At 32.7% G+C, this 18,234-nt stretch overlaps 4 protein-coding genes across 5 annotated transcripts in view; 2 read left to right on the forward strand and 2 right to left on the reverse strand.

Moving 5' to 3' along the window:
* Positions 1 to 18,234, reverse strand: part of LOC134846998 (sec1 family domain-containing protein 1-like) — a 541,294-nt gene that overhangs the window by 289,608 nt on the left and 233,452 nt on the right. The gene's annotated exons all lie outside the window — the stretch shown is intronic.
* LOC134847000 (IST1 homolog) overlaps positions 1 to 18,234 on the forward strand; it is a 541,764-nt gene that overhangs the window by 194,651 nt on the left and 328,879 nt on the right. The window lies entirely within an intron of this gene.
* LOC134847002 (NAD-dependent protein lipoamidase sirtuin-4, mitochondrial-like) overlaps positions 1 to 18,234 on the forward strand; it is a 500,142-nt gene that overhangs the window by 194,651 nt on the left and 287,257 nt on the right. The gene's annotated exons all lie outside the window — the stretch shown is intronic.
* LOC134845935 (uncharacterized) overlaps positions 1 to 18,234 on the reverse strand; it is a 120,324-nt gene that overhangs the window by 57,918 nt on the left and 44,172 nt on the right. Inside the window, exons 1-3 of one of the 2 annotated variants that reach the window (XM_063863067.1) lie at positions 9,429 to 9,541; positions 8,147 to 8,593; positions 7,778 to 8,066 (exon numbers count right to left, since the gene is read on the reverse strand). In XM_063863067.1, the coding sequence (XP_063719137.1) occupies positions 7,778 to 8,039 (262 nt within the window). In that variant the 5' untranslated portion in view covers positions 8,040 to 8,066; positions 8,147 to 8,593; positions 9,429 to 9,541. Of the gene's footprint in view, positions 1 to 7,777; positions 8,067 to 8,146; positions 8,594 to 9,428; positions 9,542 to 18,234 lie in introns of those variants that run through there. The other variant, XM_063863068.1, reaches the window with a different exon arrangement.

Consider the following 18,234-nt stretch of genomic DNA (forward strand, 5'->3'; position numbering starts at 1 on the left):
TAGAAGACAAGACAAAACTTGGCATGCAATAAATTTTTCCCTAAGATGTTCTTATGAGCCCAGTAGTGAGTTTGCAATAAAAAAGAGAAGAAAAAGTTTCAAAAAATGCTTATCATGCAATTTTCATATATTGAAATTGTATGGTGAGCAATTTTCCATTCAACAGTTAACGAAAGAGAATTATTTGGTTATAAGAAAGCTTCAAAACCATCGAGCTGATAAAAAAATGTTTTATGAGTTTCAAAATCAACTTTTCAAAAATTATATAAAATCTTGATGCCGTGCAATTTTTCCTACACTCAATGTTTGAAATTGTACGAGAAGCTAGTTTTTGTGGAGAACCTTAACGGGGAGTGTGATATCTGAAGAAAGGCACCCGATTACAGATTACTTTGAGTGAGACCAAACTTGCTGATAACTTTGCAATCTCACACTGACAAAGATGGTTCAAATTTAATTATTTGGTAAAATTGGTTTTGCTTGAAATTATTACTAGTATGATTATGAAATGATTAAAACTGATGGTTTTTATGCTTTGAACACATGTTGAAAAAAAAAATTCAATACTTTTTGTAATATTTTCATTCATTTCAAAACACTTCTAAATGAATTAGACCCATTCTATAAATGCTTTTTTTTTCAAAAATTAGGACCAAAAACAAATTTTCATGCAAAACAAACCTAAAAAATATTTAAAAAATTAACAAATTTCAATGTTCATTTAAAACTCTACATAGCTTTTTCAAATGTCAAATCTTGGTTCATTTAAATATTTCATCTATTTCAAAATGTTCCGAAGCAAAAAAAAAAGACTCACTGGAAAACTGGCGAGTGGCAAATTTCTGACATTTTTTAGATATTTTTTTACAGTGTGGTACAAATAGCAATATATTTGTCAAAGTAACCATTTTTTTGTAATATATTTCATTAGTCATTAGCAAAAATTATGTTAGTAATATTGTCAATGAGTAAAGGAAAATTTTATGATCAAAAAAATTGTTGCTAGATGAGAAGTAATACTTTCATAGTTTTTGATTATTCGTGATTTTTTTTAAGAACCCTTGCTTCTGATTCATAAATTTTGATAACATGTTTCAATTAATTCAAAGTTGGTCACTTTTTGGAGTGTGTTTGGAATTTTGAAAAAATTTGGCCCAGTCCTTCTCAAAGTTGGCATATATTGGCAGCAAAATTTTTCAGTTTTGTGTTTTTTGATGATAAAAAAAATAATTTTTGTCAAAATATTCAAAATGATGCAGAATTTGATTTAAAATTGAATTTGGTTGGTGCATAGACCGCAAAACGCAAAGCAATTTTTTTTAGTTCAATAGTCGTCTTAAAAATGTCTCTAAACATTCAAAAAGATGTTCTCTTGTTTTTTGGTCTGGGAGAAATCGTTGTACTGACTGTATTTGAAATCTTTGAAACGTACCACAGTTGAGACGTACAAATTGCCAGAGTTTTCCTCTGCATTTAGGAATTACAAGTCAATCGCTATCGGCCAACCGAGTTTTAAGAGCAACTGGACACTTTTTTTAGTCAGAAACAACATTTATTTAAAACATAAGGATATAGCCTTTGTAGCCAATGATTTTTGTCACAAAAGTGTCGGGCAAGAAAAGGTGATACTATATGTGAAACTTTTGATGGTATTAAGAAAACCAGCCCCAGCGAATACATTCTTCTCTTTTTCAAAAGTAAATCTGTTTCGACTGCCCAATACTGATCTTCAGTAAACAATGAGTGTGTAAAGAAAAAAAAACACCCCGAGCGCAAATATTCCGTTACTTTCGTTAGGAAAGTCGGAACAATAACAAGTGCCTAACTTTTAGAGGTATACGAAAAAAAGATGTCACTTTAATTTGTCTCATTTCAAAATAATATGAGTGCTTGATAAATCGCCACGCATTATTTAATCCTCCATTAAAAGTAATACGCATTAGACTTCAACCAAATTTAGGCTTGTGTAAGCATAGCCCTTTTGTTGATCATAAGGTTCCATATTTGATCCCACATTTTGTGAAATTGTCTGAATATAAACAGCCCAACTATGCAGAAATAAGGTTTGCATATTTGTGACTGATGCTTCATATATATAAAAATGTTTGAAAAGTAGTGAATTTCATGATATCATCGACGATAAAAAATCACCAAAACTTGTTAGACGTTAAAAAACCACAACCATCATAGGTTATTTTAGCCGCCAACTACACCGTCTTTTATAAGGTTCATTCAAATACAGCTGCGGCCAATTATTTTCTAAATGACAATAAAAACCTTAATGAGATTTGGGGGTTATTTGTTTGCAAATCTTACAAAAAATCAACAACTCTGAAAAACTCAATAAAACATTGTCAATTCCAATCGACTACTTGAGGTACTTGATCAACCAAGTCTGTGAGAAATCAACACAATATATTGAATAAGTTCTTTTCACGTAACCGCAGACAAAAATCCCTTTTCTCAATCCCTACGTTTTGTACAATGGGTCCAAATAAATAAGCAACGCAATGATACAAATACCTCTCATTTTTGTTTAAAAAAGTCCCAACAAACCTCACATGAGGTAGAAAAATTTTCAATTCCTTTATTCGATATCAGAATCATTTCGAAAAAAAATTTTTTTTTGAATGTCTCAACAACTGATATTGATAAAACCAACCCGTTTTTTTTTCAAATTTTCAGAATAAAAAATCATAACCTGGCAATTCTCATGTTCAAATGAATTGGCGTTGTGCTTTTTGATGAACATCCAACTATATTACTTTAAGACTTATGCCGTTTATCAGCGGCGTAAAGTATATCTTGTTTTTTTTTCAATTATGCAACGTTTTTAGCTACGTTTTCAGCTTCTTGCAAATTGAAATAAATTTTCGGTCATAGACGTTAGGTTTGAAAAGGGAGCATTTAGTCATAAACGTTCTTTTGAGCTTGAAACTATTTTGTAAAGTATACAGAGCTGAGGGGTTTTTTTCTCAAATTATGTCTAGGTTTTTTGTCCCTAGGGAATGAAAAAAATTTTAAAACTGATTTTTTTCGTAGATGCAACGATAATTTAAAATAGTTCAATGCAATGATATCAAAGACAATCTAAGGTTTTCAAAACTTTGTCGAAAAAAACTTTTCAATTTACTCAGCTCAAAGAGCTCAAGTTAGTAAGCAACACACATCATAGACCATTCTGCCTCCCAATTATACCGTGGTTTTTTTGTTTTTTATTAAGATGCAGCCAACAAGTACAAAAAAAACAAAAACCTTATTTAAATATTGCCACTTCGAATTGACTTCTTGATCCACTTGACCAATCATGTCTTTGATAAATCTAAAAAGTTGGAGTAATTCTTGAGACATGAAAACGGTAAATCCTTTTTTCGAAAACTTTTTGCATGCAGCGATGCCCACCAAACAAACTTTTCATTTGTTTGATATTGCTTTTCAATAGCCCTAATAGCCCGTGATTTTTGTTTGTAACCCCCGGGAGATGATTCAATATTTCAAATGGGCTATAAAAAATTTTGTATTTCATATGAAGAGAGTATAAAACTGCTCGTATCAGGGCGATTTTATAAATGTTTTGACTGTACTTTGGGCTGGATTAATTTATTCGATTATATATTTTTCAAGGCAAGGGATCGATTTTTTTTGGATCGCATAAAAACTGTCCAGAAAAACTTTAGTTGAAAACAGGGGCGGATCTAGGATTTTCTCGAGGGGGGGGGGGGGCGGATTTTCAACAAAATTTCCGGCAAATTTTTGAAAAAACAGTCAAAAAAGCCGTTTTTGGGCACTTTTTGAAAAATTGAAAAATTTTGACAAAAAAATGCTTTTTTTTTGGCGCGCGCTCCCCCTCAAAGTTAGTATATATTGGCGCCAAAGGCGCCTTTAGAAAAATTTTAGGGTCGGTCGGCGAAAATGAATTTCTGAAAAAGTATCAAAGGGGGGACCCTTTGGGTCGGCAGGGGGTCGAATCTCTGAGGAGGGGGCGTCCGCCCCCCCCCCCCCTCTGCCCCCTCCCCTAAATCCGCCCCTGATTGAAAAACAGAAGCTGGAAGCTGGTCTGCATAACAAGCCCCATCATATGCATTCCACCACTTTTTTGAAAGGAAGAACTATTTCTTGCCATTGAAGAACCTTTATAAACGTTTAATCATACGCATGACATAAAAGATAAAAAAAACTTTCGTCTCATTTCAAAATTCCCGAAGGCGCAAAAAATATGAACTAGTCAATGTCTTTTAAACTGTCCAAAACTGACTGATTTTTCTTTCAAAATTGGCATATAACTTACACGTTCGATCCTTTTGGCATGAAGGATTTCCCCTTGAGAACTGCAATCATTCTTATGAAGACAGTTTTTATACACGGTTATTACGAGCTGAATAACCCTTCATTAACCAAGTCGAGTTCCGCAACTTTGTCCAGACATTGAAAACTCCATTGAGCCCGGTTATAAAACCAAGCTGGTCCGGAAGATCTTGCCATAAAATCGCGACGATCTAAGCTATGCTTAAACAAAAATTCAAGAAGCAAAGTGCAGCGGAGAAAAATTTTAAGTTAAAGTAATCAAAACAACAATAGGGATGCTCCGCTTTTCGGACACATGAAAAAAAAACACAAACGGACCAGTTTTTTGTTCGTGATTTGGGCGGCATGTTTTGCAACTGAAACATAAATAGTATACCTGGCGAGCAAGGGGGTGATTTAGGAGGGGGGATCGGAGGCCCCCCTTAGGGATTTGACCCCCCGACGACCCAAACGGTCTTCCCTTTGTACTATTTTGAGATATCCATATTTGGTGACGGACCCTAAAAATTTTCTAAAGGTGCCTTCGGCGCCAACATACACTATTTTTGGGTGGGGAGCGCGCGCTGAAAAAGTGCAATTTTTTGGTGATTTTTTTTTTGAAAAATTTTCCAAAAAGTGCCTAAAAATGCCTTTTTGGCCTGTTTTTTTAAAGATTTTGACTACGGCGCAAAAAATTTGACCAAAACAGAGTGTTTTTACTGCTTTAGGAGAGCTCGGAAAATCAATTCGGTCGACGTACAAAAAAAAGGTCGACAAAATACTCGAAAGTTTTTTGAAAATCCGCCTCCACCTCTCGAGAAAATCCCAAATCCGCCCCTGCTGGCGAGAAACCAAAAGCATTTTAGCGTGCAAAAAAATGAGTTTTTAATAATAATATTAGAATTTCTGAGAAAAAATGGCGCTGACGATCGCAAAACTCGCGCCGTTCGTGCAAAATTAGCCCTTGCCACAAAAGTCAAGATGAAATTTTCGCCCGTGTCGCTGCATGTTGGGTTGCGGCAGTAAAAGTTGGATAAAATTGTACCTAAACGCTGTATATTAGGAAAATACTTAACTGTTAGCTGTTATTATTTAGATCCAAACAAAACTTCTCGTATCAACGCAAATCCTGAATACTTTGTATCTTCTTACAAAATGTTTAATTAAATGTCAAAATATAATTCTTTTTCAGAAGAAAAGTTATTTTTTTTCAAATCTTTCTCAACACACAACATGATAGGTTTTGCGTGTTTTAACTAAAAACCTACATCAATTAGCTTGTTGTTCCGACTTTCGATACGAAAGTAACGGAATATTTGTGCTCGGGGTGGGTTTTTTTTTTCTTCAGACAAATTTCGACTTCTTAACTAGCCATTTTTGACGAAATTTTTTTATATCATTCAAAAGCTATTGTTGTCCTGAGCTCAAATTTGAACCTGTGATCATTTTTTGTAAAGTTATGGGGGTTTAAAGATTGCCATTTTGGCCAATTTGGGACAATTAACTCGCGATATATTTCGCGCTATTAACGCGTAAGCGGAGAGTTAATCCGTCTTAAAATTGTTTGAAATTGGTTTAAAGAAGCTTATTTGCCATTAGTGATTTGTTACAAGGAGCGAAATCTATCCTTTTGTACTTTATATTGCGTGTGGGGGGATGATTTTCATAAAAAGTTTCAAACTTTTGAAAAAAAGAATTTCGTTTTAATTTTATTACATTTAATTTTTTGATGTTATTACTGCTCTATAAAACCTTAAAAGGCAGTCGGAACATTCAGGGCTTCGCCCTGATACGAGCAGTCTTGTCTCAATTTAAGCTGGAGTGATTTCATAGCCGTGTATTGATATGCCGTCCCTGCCGCATCGCATTGGCATAAAGTTGGAACTTTCGCACGGCCTAATTATTCTAAGTTGCCCGGGTTGACCTCCATAGACCAAAAATGCTAATCATACAATTTCATACACTTAGTCTATGGAAAAATGCTAGTCATACAAATTTCATACTTTTTTGCAAAATGAATTCAATCGAATTTCAAAGGTATTTTATAGTTGTTTTGGTATCGAAATTGGTATCTCTTTATAAAAAAAAGGAAAAAAAAATGGTATGAAAAAAGTGCTAATCATACAATTTCCATATATGGAAATTGTATGATTAGCATTTTCGAAAAAAAAAAATTTGTGAAAAAAAGCTTTGAACAATTGATTCAACTGCTGGCAAAACATTTAAGCGTTGTTTGGGCTGCCAAAACTGAAAACTTTGACTTTTTTTATTTTTGTTTTCTGAAAAAAAACACTAGTCATACAATTTCCATATATGGAAATTGTATGACTAGCTTTTTTTTTGATGGCGACGACAAAAATTTTTCGAAGTATTTTTGAAATTGCCCCCAAAAATTTTTTTGTGTTTTTTTTTCAACCGCAAATTGATTTTCGTATTCAAACAAACATTTTTTGAAAAAAAAAATTGCATGCAAAATTTAATTTTTTGTGTGTATAACGTAGTCCTGGATATACTAATATTGGCTTTTTTTCCTTTTCTCTTTATAACTTTTTTCAAAAACGCTTAAGATTTCTCTTTCTTTTGTATGATATATTTTTGTATGTCTTGATCAATGTCTGGTAATTTAAAAATTCAAATTTTAAAAATATTCATCTTTGAAAATTTTTGCCAAAATTTAAAAGTTCGTTATTTTCGTTACAATTCTTGTGTGAGACAGAATTAAAACATTTCAGGCTGTTTCCAATGCAATTTTAATGCGAGACGGCCAAACCTTTGGTTACTACTTTTGAGTAACCAAGGTGTATGTCATTTGTGTTCGGTTACGAACACAACCAAAAAATTTTGAGAAATTAAAATGTAAAAAATCAATATTTTTTGGTTTATGGAAAAATGCTAGTCATGCAATTTCCATATATGAAAAAATACTAATCATAGACCTTTCATGCAATTTTCTGTACTTATGGAATTGCATGAAAAGTGTATGACTAGCATTTTTCCATATATGGAAATTGTATGACTAGCATTTTTGGTCAACCCGGGTGACCAGTATTACCTTACCTTCACAAAAATCAAGCGCTCCACCTCAATTCTGATTGCCAGATTTTTTCAAAGGGTTGCCCTTTGGTTTTGTAGCAACCATTTTTGATCGATCAAACCTTAATTTTTCTGGCAAGCTTGAAAAGATTTTCTTTAAGCCATAGAATTTATCCCATTTAACTTTTTACTCTCCCACTTAAATATCCTACTAAAACATTTTACAAATGGAAAACCGCGTTTGCATTCGGTAACTAGTATTTCCTGAAAATTTAGAATTTGTAGAAGTTTCAACTGTCATATTGAAACACTGCACATTTGCCAGTAAAACCTTTTTCATGTTTTGTAATTTTTGTTGGGTCTAATAACAGATGCTTGAAAAATACATGATCACAATTTAGCAAAAAGAGAAAGAGAGAGCGCATTGTTTTTAATCAATAAAAAATTAGTAAGATCTTACCCAAGTCGTTGACAGAAAACGCGAGGATGAAGTAGTCGCTGGGATGTTTCGGTTTTTTCCTGAAGAAGCAATGCACTAGGAGGAAGTTCCCAATAGCCCCTATCATTCCCAGTACAGTCTGCACTTTCTGATTTAGAGAGTACTCCTCCTCTCCAGCCGCTTCCTCAGTGAAGTTGCCGACGTTGAGGACCTCGGAGCTACCGGGAATGCCAGAGTCAGTCAGTGGGCTCAAAGATGTCATTACATCGGAAGAATTGAACATTTTCAGCTGCTCAGCTGAATTTAATTCCTGTATAAAAACATGGGATTAGATACTCCGAAAAGGAATTAAAACAGAGCGACTGTGGCTTTTAATATGGAATGACTTACAAGGATTGTCTGAATAATGCATGAAGCACAGTTTGATAGGGCGTAAGCTTAATTTGTTCTCAAAAAATTGTTTCGGTAGATAATAATAATGGGAACTTAATCGAGACAACAATATAAAATTTCTTTATTCAGACAATTGAGTATGAAATTTCAGGCTTTTGTAAGATACAATATGAATAAAAAAAAAGACAAAGAATATAAAATTTCCATGAAGAAAGTGATGAAAAAGTGTCGAACTTTCGGCTAACAAAGGACACTGCGAGGGATGATAATTTTCTTCTTTTAGATTGGAAGAATCTAACTTTCAAACGTTAGTCAATTGTACGGTAATTGTTGGGAGAAATGATTTCACAGAGATTTGGTCAATAATAAAGGGATATTTCAGCTTTTAGCGAAACATCTTCTTTTTATTGGCTGAAATTATGCGTCAAAATGCAGGCTTCAATTCTAAAAACCATAGTAAATTATAAATTTATTGCTTTCACTTCCTTAACATTTTTTTCTTCTTTTCTATGAATAATAAAACAACCCAACCCTTCAGTAGGCTTCAGATGATTTTTTAAATGAAGAAATCATTAAATGTTTATTACTTAAAATTTTCTTAATTGTATGTTCTTATCACACTTAATTGTATGCAAAAAAATTAAACCTCCGCAGAAGGTACATTTATTGAGTTCAGGTTTGAGAGAAGAGCTCATCAAAATGAAACAAACATCACGTATTTGGTATATACGAACGTAATCAGTGCAAGCGAAGATAAAAACTGATGTTAAAAACGGATTTGCTTGGGAACCAAGTTTTTGCTCTGATTTTTACTACCAACGTCTTTGAGGTCGTTCAGAGCCATTTTTGGAAGTCCAAGAGAATATTGAATTTATTTGATTATTCAGTTTCTATGTTGCGCCAAATATGATTCTTTGTTGATCATACGTCGCGCCATGCATGATACCATAGTAACCATACGTCGCGCCATGCATGATACCATAGTAACCATACATTGCAAGCATCCATGGTGACATATAAATTATCAACAGCTCTGGTAAAAGTATCAATATTGTCTAATTTGAAGTCCCCATGATTTAAAAAAAATGTGCAACCATACGTCGCGCCATGCATGGAAAATGTGTTATTTTAACATAAAAATACGTCGGCAATTTTTCATGGCTTCCATGGAACCATGCATGGTGCGACGTATGGTTGCACATTTTGGTCAACCCGGGACACCATCAAACTTTTAAGGATGAAAATAATCCCAAATTTGTTTATGAAATCAAGAGCGAACCGTAATAAGGGTTGAATTATTCGAACTAAAAAAGCATAATTGAATTTCACATTGTATTCCCTAATGCGTGAAATTAAATACAGGCGTGGTTTTATGTGACTGAGTAACGGAAGGATTAATCTGATCTGAGGCGAGGTGTGTTTTAATGAAAGCCAAAAACAGCAGATATTGCTCTATTAAACAACAAACTCAATCCTTGTTTCATTTTTGGAGAAGTATTCAACTAATTTTAATTCCAGAAAAAAAGTATGTCTTATTGGCGCAGAGACAAATCAGCCACACACAATTCAGTCAATTTCAAATACAGACAACTCAGTCTAAGACGACACGGCCCAATGAGAACAAGACTGCTCGTATCACGACGAAGCCCTGAACATTCCGACTGCCTTTTAGGATTTATGCAACATTAATAAAATAAATATCACTTACAAATTGAATGTAATAAAATAAAATGAAAAAAAAAAGATTTCTATAATTTATGAAAATCATCCCACCACACGCCATTTAAAGTGCAAAAGAAAATATTACGCTCCTTGTAACAATTCAATTATGGAAAATAGGCTTCCTTGAACCAATTTGGAACTATTTCTAGGACGGATTAAATCTCCGCTTACGCGTTAATAGCACGAAAATATCGCAAGTTAATTGCCCCAAATTGGCCTAATTGGCAATTTTTAAACCCCCGTAACTTTACAACAAATGATCACAGGTGAAATATCTTTTCAAATTTAGGCTCGGGACAACAATAGTTTTCGAATGATATTTAAAAAATCCGTCAAAAATGGCTAGTTAGAAAGTCGAAATTTGTCGGAAGAAAAAAACCCACCCCGAGCACAAATACTTCGTTACTTTCGTTACAAAAGTCGGAAAAATAACAAAACCAACTAAAAAAAATAATTTGAGCTTTTCTAATTTGGCTCAAGTCAGAAGATTTTCGAAAATTTAATTCAAAAATGTGAAACATCTACGAATAAACGATCAAAACGAAATTGTTATCTATATATTTAAGGGATAGGTGCACAATAAAAACACTGTTTCTTTTTTCGAAACATTAAAAATCATTATAATCGTTTATTATCGATTATAATCGATTATTTTTTGAAAACTTTTTTCTCAAATTTTTTTATTGAATTTTAATCCATTATATTGGATTATAATCCATTATGATTCAAAAAACGTCATCGCTTCTTTTCTTTTTATTTTTGTTTTGCTTAGTGTGCTTTTGAGTTGGTTACCGAAATAAAAGAAACTGTAATTTTGTACTTATAGCCACGGTCGGTTTTAGGGGGTGGGGGGCTGGGGTTTGACCCGCCGCCGACCCAAAGGGCCCTCCCTTGGTACTATCTTAGGATATCAATTTTTGGTGACGGAGCCTAAAAACTTTCTAAAGGCGCCTTTGGTGCCAATATATACTACCTTCGAGGGGGAGAGCGCGCCAAAAAACGCGATTTTTAGATCGAAACTTTCCAAAAATTATCTAAAAACGCTTTTTTTGGCCTGTTTTTTCATAATTCTGCAGCGCAGAAACCTTGATCAAAATGTGGTCTTTAGAGTGAATTAGGTGGTCTCATAAAACCATTTTGGTCTACCTAAAAAAAGTTCGACAAAATTTTCTAAAATTTTTGAAAATCCGCCCCCTCCCCCGAGAAAGTCCTAGATCCCAAGATTTTAGGATAGACGTATAACGCTGTTGTATACCGCTGACTTTTCAAAAAACTCTCAGCTAAAGCAGGAAATATACCAAGACTCATGGTAAAAATAATCACATCTGACTGTTGAATGAAAAGCACCGAATGTTCCGACCGCATTGATCAAAAAACAGAAAAATTCAAAATTACTAAATGTTTTTTTTTCTTTTTTATATTAATTGTTTTGTAATTTGCACCGAAAACTTTTTAAATAAGACTAAAAATCAAGAATGAAATCTTATCAAATCCGAATTAACGTTAAAGTTATCATTTTAAAAAGTCAGCTTCTAACTTCATTTAATTTAGTCTGAATACAAGTTTTTCAGATCAGCTTTTCTCAGCACTGAGACAACGTTTTAAAAACTTATTGGAGCCAAAAGCACACCCATGGTGGTTTTGATATAATGCAAATGATTCTCTGAACGCTTTTTTCGGTTAATTGAAGCTGCGGGAAAAACCATCCCTAGCACATAGATCAAAGATCAATCCCGCTTCGCGAAGCGGAGGGAACAATAAGACCGTGTCCTTTCAGTGTGAGCTATCCAACGGTTTTGTAAGTTTTCAAATCATGCTTTTAACATTAAAATTTTAATCCTCTATTTAAAAAATCTTTCATTTGTTCATTTCAATGATATTTTTGTTGTTACCTTACAATCCCATTGCTTTTTGGCTAAGCATTAAGTTAAAAACTTTGAAATTTTTTGAAATTTTTGAATGTGGCTTTGAGTTATTGTTTCAGATGATTGCGCATATGTAGAACAAATTGAAGTAGTTGGGCGTCAATTAACTTTCCTCTTACGCGCTTTACATACCAAGTCGATTTAATGCGCACATAATTGCTTGGACTTTCGAAGAACTTGTTTCAAAATGTTTTCGCAAGGGATGGATTACTATTCACAGCTTCTGGAGCACTTTAAAACTAGTATTTATAACAAATTATATTCTTGCAAAAAATAACTCTATAAAATGTTTCTTATCAACCAATCATGATCCAGAACTAACACTGGCAATTTTTTGTAATGCTGAAACTATTTGTATTTTCAGCACCAGAACATTTTGAATATAACTTAGAAAACAGTTGTTCTCTTTGGAATAAGTTCCAGATATCTAACTTGCAAATACCAGTATACACTAGATCTACTGAGACCAGGAGATTTAAGAGTGGGGTTAAGATTGGATTTAGATTAAGAAGTTGCACGAATCGATCCGGCCGAAAATAAGATAGCGTGACAAACAGATGGCGTACCTTATTTGAAATTATTGTATGAATAAGGTACTCCAGGCATAAACAAGACTCGAACAAGACCTACTAACAAATTCGACTTAGCCAAATAGAAATAGAAACAAGATCAGAATATGAAATGCAAAATTGCAAAATGTTAGATAGCTTAGAAAATCTAATAGATATGTCTCTAGTTCCCAATACGTGCACTCCATTATTTCCAGCGATACGGGAAACACCAGGTCAAAAACTGAACAACCAGCCAAGCTTCTAAGTCGTGACACAATGCAAACTGCAACGAGTAGTTCTCTAAAAAATTCTTCATGCAGTAAAATTTCAATCTCTAACTTGAAAATAAATTATTTGGAGCAATATGATTCATTTCCAAGCAATGTATTTCTTGATGTTGTATTACCAATTTATATAACCATAATAACGACGGATAAAATGTTACACAAGTTGTTCCTTAATCAAAATCTGCAGTAGTTTTGAAACCTTTTGTGAAATTAAAACTTAATGATAAAAAAAAATACAAAAGTTAGTTAGTAATAAAATCTAAGTTAATTTTTAAGAAAATTTTGAAGTTCCTGCTTCTCGAAAGACCTAATTTTTTTCACTTTTTTCAATTTCTCCCATCCTCCTCATCTTTTTTTCCTCCTCTAAAATATAACCATAGTTATTCAAAGTCTATTATCTTTTAAATTTTTAACCTTTCATTCATTTCTTTTAGAACTCTTAACATTTTACTTAGCTTAAATTTAAAACTTAAAAATTATCGGGACCTATCCTTGCGTTGTTTTAACTTAAACTTCTTTTAGGCCAGATCATCAAGGCTATCCTTAGATCTTAATCCAATTTTAACTTAATCGTAACTTTTTAATCATTCAATTCAAAACTATTTATTCATCAAGGCTTCTCTTGGATCAATCAGAAATTTTGTTCCCCCAACCTCCTAGATACAGAACTCTTAACATTTTACTTAGCTTAAATTTAAAACTTAAAAATTATCGGGGCCTATCCTTGCGTTGTTTTAACTTAAACTTCTTTTAGGCCAGATCATCAAGGCTATCCTTAGATCTTAATCCAATTTTAACTTAATCGTAACTTTTTAATCATTCAATTCAAAACTATTATTTATTCATCAAGGCTTCTCTTGGATCAATCAGAAATTTTGTTCCCCCAACCTCCTAGATACAGTTTCTAACGACCTCAAACTGGATTTCACTTTCCAACCCTAATCGAGGACCCAGGACTCGTAGAAATTTTTGAGGAACTAACCCTTTAAATTAAGGTAAACAGTGAACAACTTCGGTTACTCATTCTTCATTTGAGCCTCTCTTCTTAGTTGACCCAAGCTAAAACAATCTTAAAATTGTCAAATATGAAATAATATCTAACAATCTACTTGTGTTTTAATTATACCTGAACCTTGATCTACTATTCCCCAAACCTCGTTCACAAAATCACAACCCTGAGTAGGATAAAGAACATTTTTCTTAAAATAAACTTTAGCCACCGAGAAAATAAAATATCATTCCAACGAACTGATATACCTTTTCTCCAAGACTTGAAATCAAACTTTTCTTGCAATTTTTGGGACTCAATTTGTGAATCACTCACCAAAAAACAATACACCACCAATAAAAAAAAGTTGATCTACAAAAAATCCAAGCATGTTTCTTTATTGACTGTTTTCTACACAATTTAGGTTTAATCTCAACAGAAAGAAAATGTTTCCGACCACAAACATCAGACGATGAAGCTATATTAGGTGATCAAGCAGATTATTTATGGGACACTGATTTGTCTCATCTAATATTTGTCAAAATATCTCACGATATTTCAGGTGCATCAATCGCCACTGTCTCTGTAAACAAAAATTTTTAAGGAGTAACTAAACCATTGATTCCACACCCTTAAACTATAACACAATTTTTAAGGATGGAACAAATAATCATAGTTTGAATCCAACATTTATAAAAAGACAGGAAACCTCTTATGATACTAGAAATCTTATACAACAAAAATAATCAAACCCATCGCACTTTATAAGCGAAGAAGTAGTCGAAACAAACCTAAAACAACACAACAAAGTATCTTTCTTATTCATCTACCAATCACAACAGTGCATTGTTAAAATACCCACTTCGCACAAACAACACCACTATAATCAAGAGTCAAACCATCCGTTGTTCCAAAATGTTCTCATAGGGCTTATCAAACCTATAGACCAATAACTAAAACGCGACAATAAAACAAACTAAAAAACACAAAAAGAAATCATTTCTTAAATCACAATTATTTTTTTTTCACAAACAACAACATTAGTAACCCAATAGCAAAACAGTTTTGCAAAACGCGACATCAACCAGAAGAACTTAACTACACTCAACAGATACGATAACCAGTTTCCCAGTCATTATTCTTTAATGAAAAACCAAAAACTCCAACAGACCGCGCTGATTTTTTTTCGATTTCACATCCATTTTTTCAGCAAAATCAAAAATTCGACAAACAAACATTTATAAGAAATCATTGACACTATTCTGAAGAAGAAGATTAATTCAATCAAAATTCACAACAAAACAATAATATCCGACGAAAAAATAATTGGATTAATATTGATCAAGCACAAAATTTTCATCAACCAGATATTTATCAACCCTACATGACCTCAAAATAAAAACGTAAACACAACAAGCCCTTTCTCAACTACGAAATTTTGCACAATCAAATGCTAATATGCTATCACAAAACCAAAAAACTCAAAGTTACCAAACCAATCCAATGCAAAAAGAAATCCCATTACCATATTATTTACAACAACACGAAATCACACAAACACCAAACACGGCAGAATCACTTCAAATGTCAATTATTCCATGGGTGAATCATTTGTCACATCTAATAAACCACTCTTGGTTTTCATAGGAACAGACCCTGAAAATTCAGAAGAAGACTATCTAAATGCAGCTCCAGCAAATGTACTTTTCAATATAAGTCCAGAACCAGTAAATACACCACTTCATCAGAATTGTTTACATAGGAGCACAACAATAATTCAAACCACTCTTGATGACGCATCTCAGGTTTCGGTCCTAGCTATATACATTAAATCTGATTGGAAATTTTTACGGGAATTTTATAAAATGTTCGACTCTGAAAGAAATAAATAACATCAAAGAGTTTTTTTGCGAAAAATATATTCTCGCAAAACACATGATTACAAGAAAAACACGAAAATGACCAAAACTTTATTGATGACTCTGTCACCACAATTCCGCAAAACAGCAATAAAAAAAGAGCACCACACCCATTATCAATCCGAAAACCTGAGATAGGTTTGAGACAACAAGTAGATAAACTAGAACAAGCCAAAATTGTGATGAAATAAGGAGAAACAGAAGTTTGAAACTACATTATGTAAACAATGTTAAAAGAACAAATGCACAGTTTAACAATATACAAGACTCCTCAAAAACTACTCAAATATTAAACATGGATGAAAAGAATCCAAATTTCAAACGCAAACCATCATTCAAAAAATGGCGCAATTTTGCCGCTCATATGGACATAGCATTGCTGAATGCAGACAAAAACAACAAAACAAATTAAACAGACCACAGAAACACAGAACCAATCAAATTACTTTATGAGTACATGAAAAAAAAATAAGAATTTACCAAGATAAATCATTCAAGGTAATAATAGCTCAGGAAAACCACTTCAGGATAGCTATTGTAAAAAAAAATATCCATCCCCCTATCAAAATAATTTTCGCGGAAAATCACCAGATCGACAAAATTCACAAAATTATTCACAAAATAGATATAGCAGATCAAACAATAATTAGTCTCGAAACAATCACTCAAGATCAAACTCAAACAGATGTTAAAATTCAGAATATAATAGAAGCCGTTTTTAATCAAACTCTAGGAATGGATACTGTTCGAATGATCGTTCAAAAAATTTGTCTAATAACCGAATTCGTAACTATTTAAACAACCGAAATCGAAAAAAGTCAATTAATCGAAATCAAAATTATTAGAAGAATAGTTCACAAAATTACTCCAACCATAAACCACATTATAATGATTAAATTAATAGATTCCGTAATAACTCTAGAAACAGAAACAACAACTACCAAAACAGATCAAGAAGCTATTCTCAATCACCTCATTGAAAAAATTCTCAATTTTCAAACACGCAAAATCAAAACTTTAGAAGCAGTACATCAAAGAACCAAAAACAAACGAATCAAAAAAAATCTACAGATGAAACAAATTCGGACCCTCCAGGTATTACCAATACAGAAACTTCAGAACTACAGTTAAATCACATAAATTGTGAAATCACAGATGACAAAAAAGATACAGAAAACACACTTATTATCATTATGCTCAAATTGGAAAATGAATTTGAAACACCAACTTAATCGAAATATTACCAAACAAAATTATTTGTTCTAACCCCCAAGAAACTAATAATAAACAAGACACAACAAATTGCACCCCACACATAATTGAAACCAATTTAGATAAGAACAACATATAGCAGAATACAACAAAAGTTCGCCATCAAAAGAAAAAGTTTGGACAACCCCAATTCTCTTAGAAAGCCCGAAAAGCAAAAACCTCCAATCAGCAGACCTTGAAATAGATTTTTAAATTGATTCTGCTGCAGATTCAAATAATTTTAAATTTTCTGCGTGGAATGAAACTTGAACTCAACATCCAAATTTTTCCCCTACTAAAACCTCAAATAAATTAGCCATTGCACAAGAATTTATGGAAAAGGTCAAACATTTCTTGTAACAGCTCAAACACTAGAGCAAAACAAACTTTTACATCAATCCTTCAAGCAAATATTCAACATACCAGACAAAAAATACAATATCGTTGGAATCCCATTTATTAATGAATATTTATTAGCCATAAACATCTTGAAAAGCCAATTACACATCAAAGACAAATATCCAAAACTAAAGAATACACCTCTAACTTTCTTCCAAAGGTGAAATAAACAACCCTCATATTTCTCAAAGTTTTACCCTATATATAACCAACTACGAAAGCATCTGAAACCATTATCAGGACACGTATATGATTTTTCTATTAATCAACTACATCAAAATAAAACTAATCAAACCAAACGAAAACTATACATGTCTGATCTTGAAATCAAACCAATTCATAAAATTTTTAGAGTAAGGTTTTCATCTATCAAATTCATTAGAGACACAAACACAGATGTGATATCTCTACATCAATACAACAATTCGACATATAAAATTATACTAAGTTTTTTAGGACTTTTAGGATATTGCAGAACAAATGCAAAATCTCACCCTACACAAGCCAGAGCATTTAGATTTGAAAAAAATTTGAAATTACTAGATACTTGTCAACCAAGAATTCTTAACGAATAATTATCTTTTAATATTATTACAAATGACTCAAAAAGAAACATGGATTATTTAAAAAAGCACCCGATTTAAATCCAAATTTTCAAATCTCAAAAAAAAGATAAGAGCAACAATTTTTTTTTAAAATGTCCAAATTTCATGATTCTCAATTCAACCAGTAGCAATTTGAACAACGCCGACGTTATTCTCGCTAAAAGCGAATCACTAAAAATCGTTCTAGATGTAAGATACCTCAATTTCCTAATTAACGAATCAAATTGCAATTGGCCGCTAGAACCAATACAAGTAAAACTCACAAAGATAAATGGACAGTACTATACCACTGCTGACTTGAACGGCGCATACAACCAAATGCCATTAGATGAACAATCACGTCGACTAAAACAATTCTTTATAGGAAATCAACAATACGAAATCGATAGAATACTGTATGGTTTATCCAAAGGACCAGCAGCTTTTTCAGCATTAGTA

Source organism: Symsagittifera roscoffensis, chromosome 5 (assembly GCF_963678635.1).
Source record: "Symsagittifera roscoffensis chromosome 5, txSymRosc1.1, whole genome shotgun sequence".
Lineage (NCBI taxonomy): Eukaryota > Metazoa > Xenacoelomorpha > Acoela > Convolutidae > Symsagittifera > Symsagittifera roscoffensis.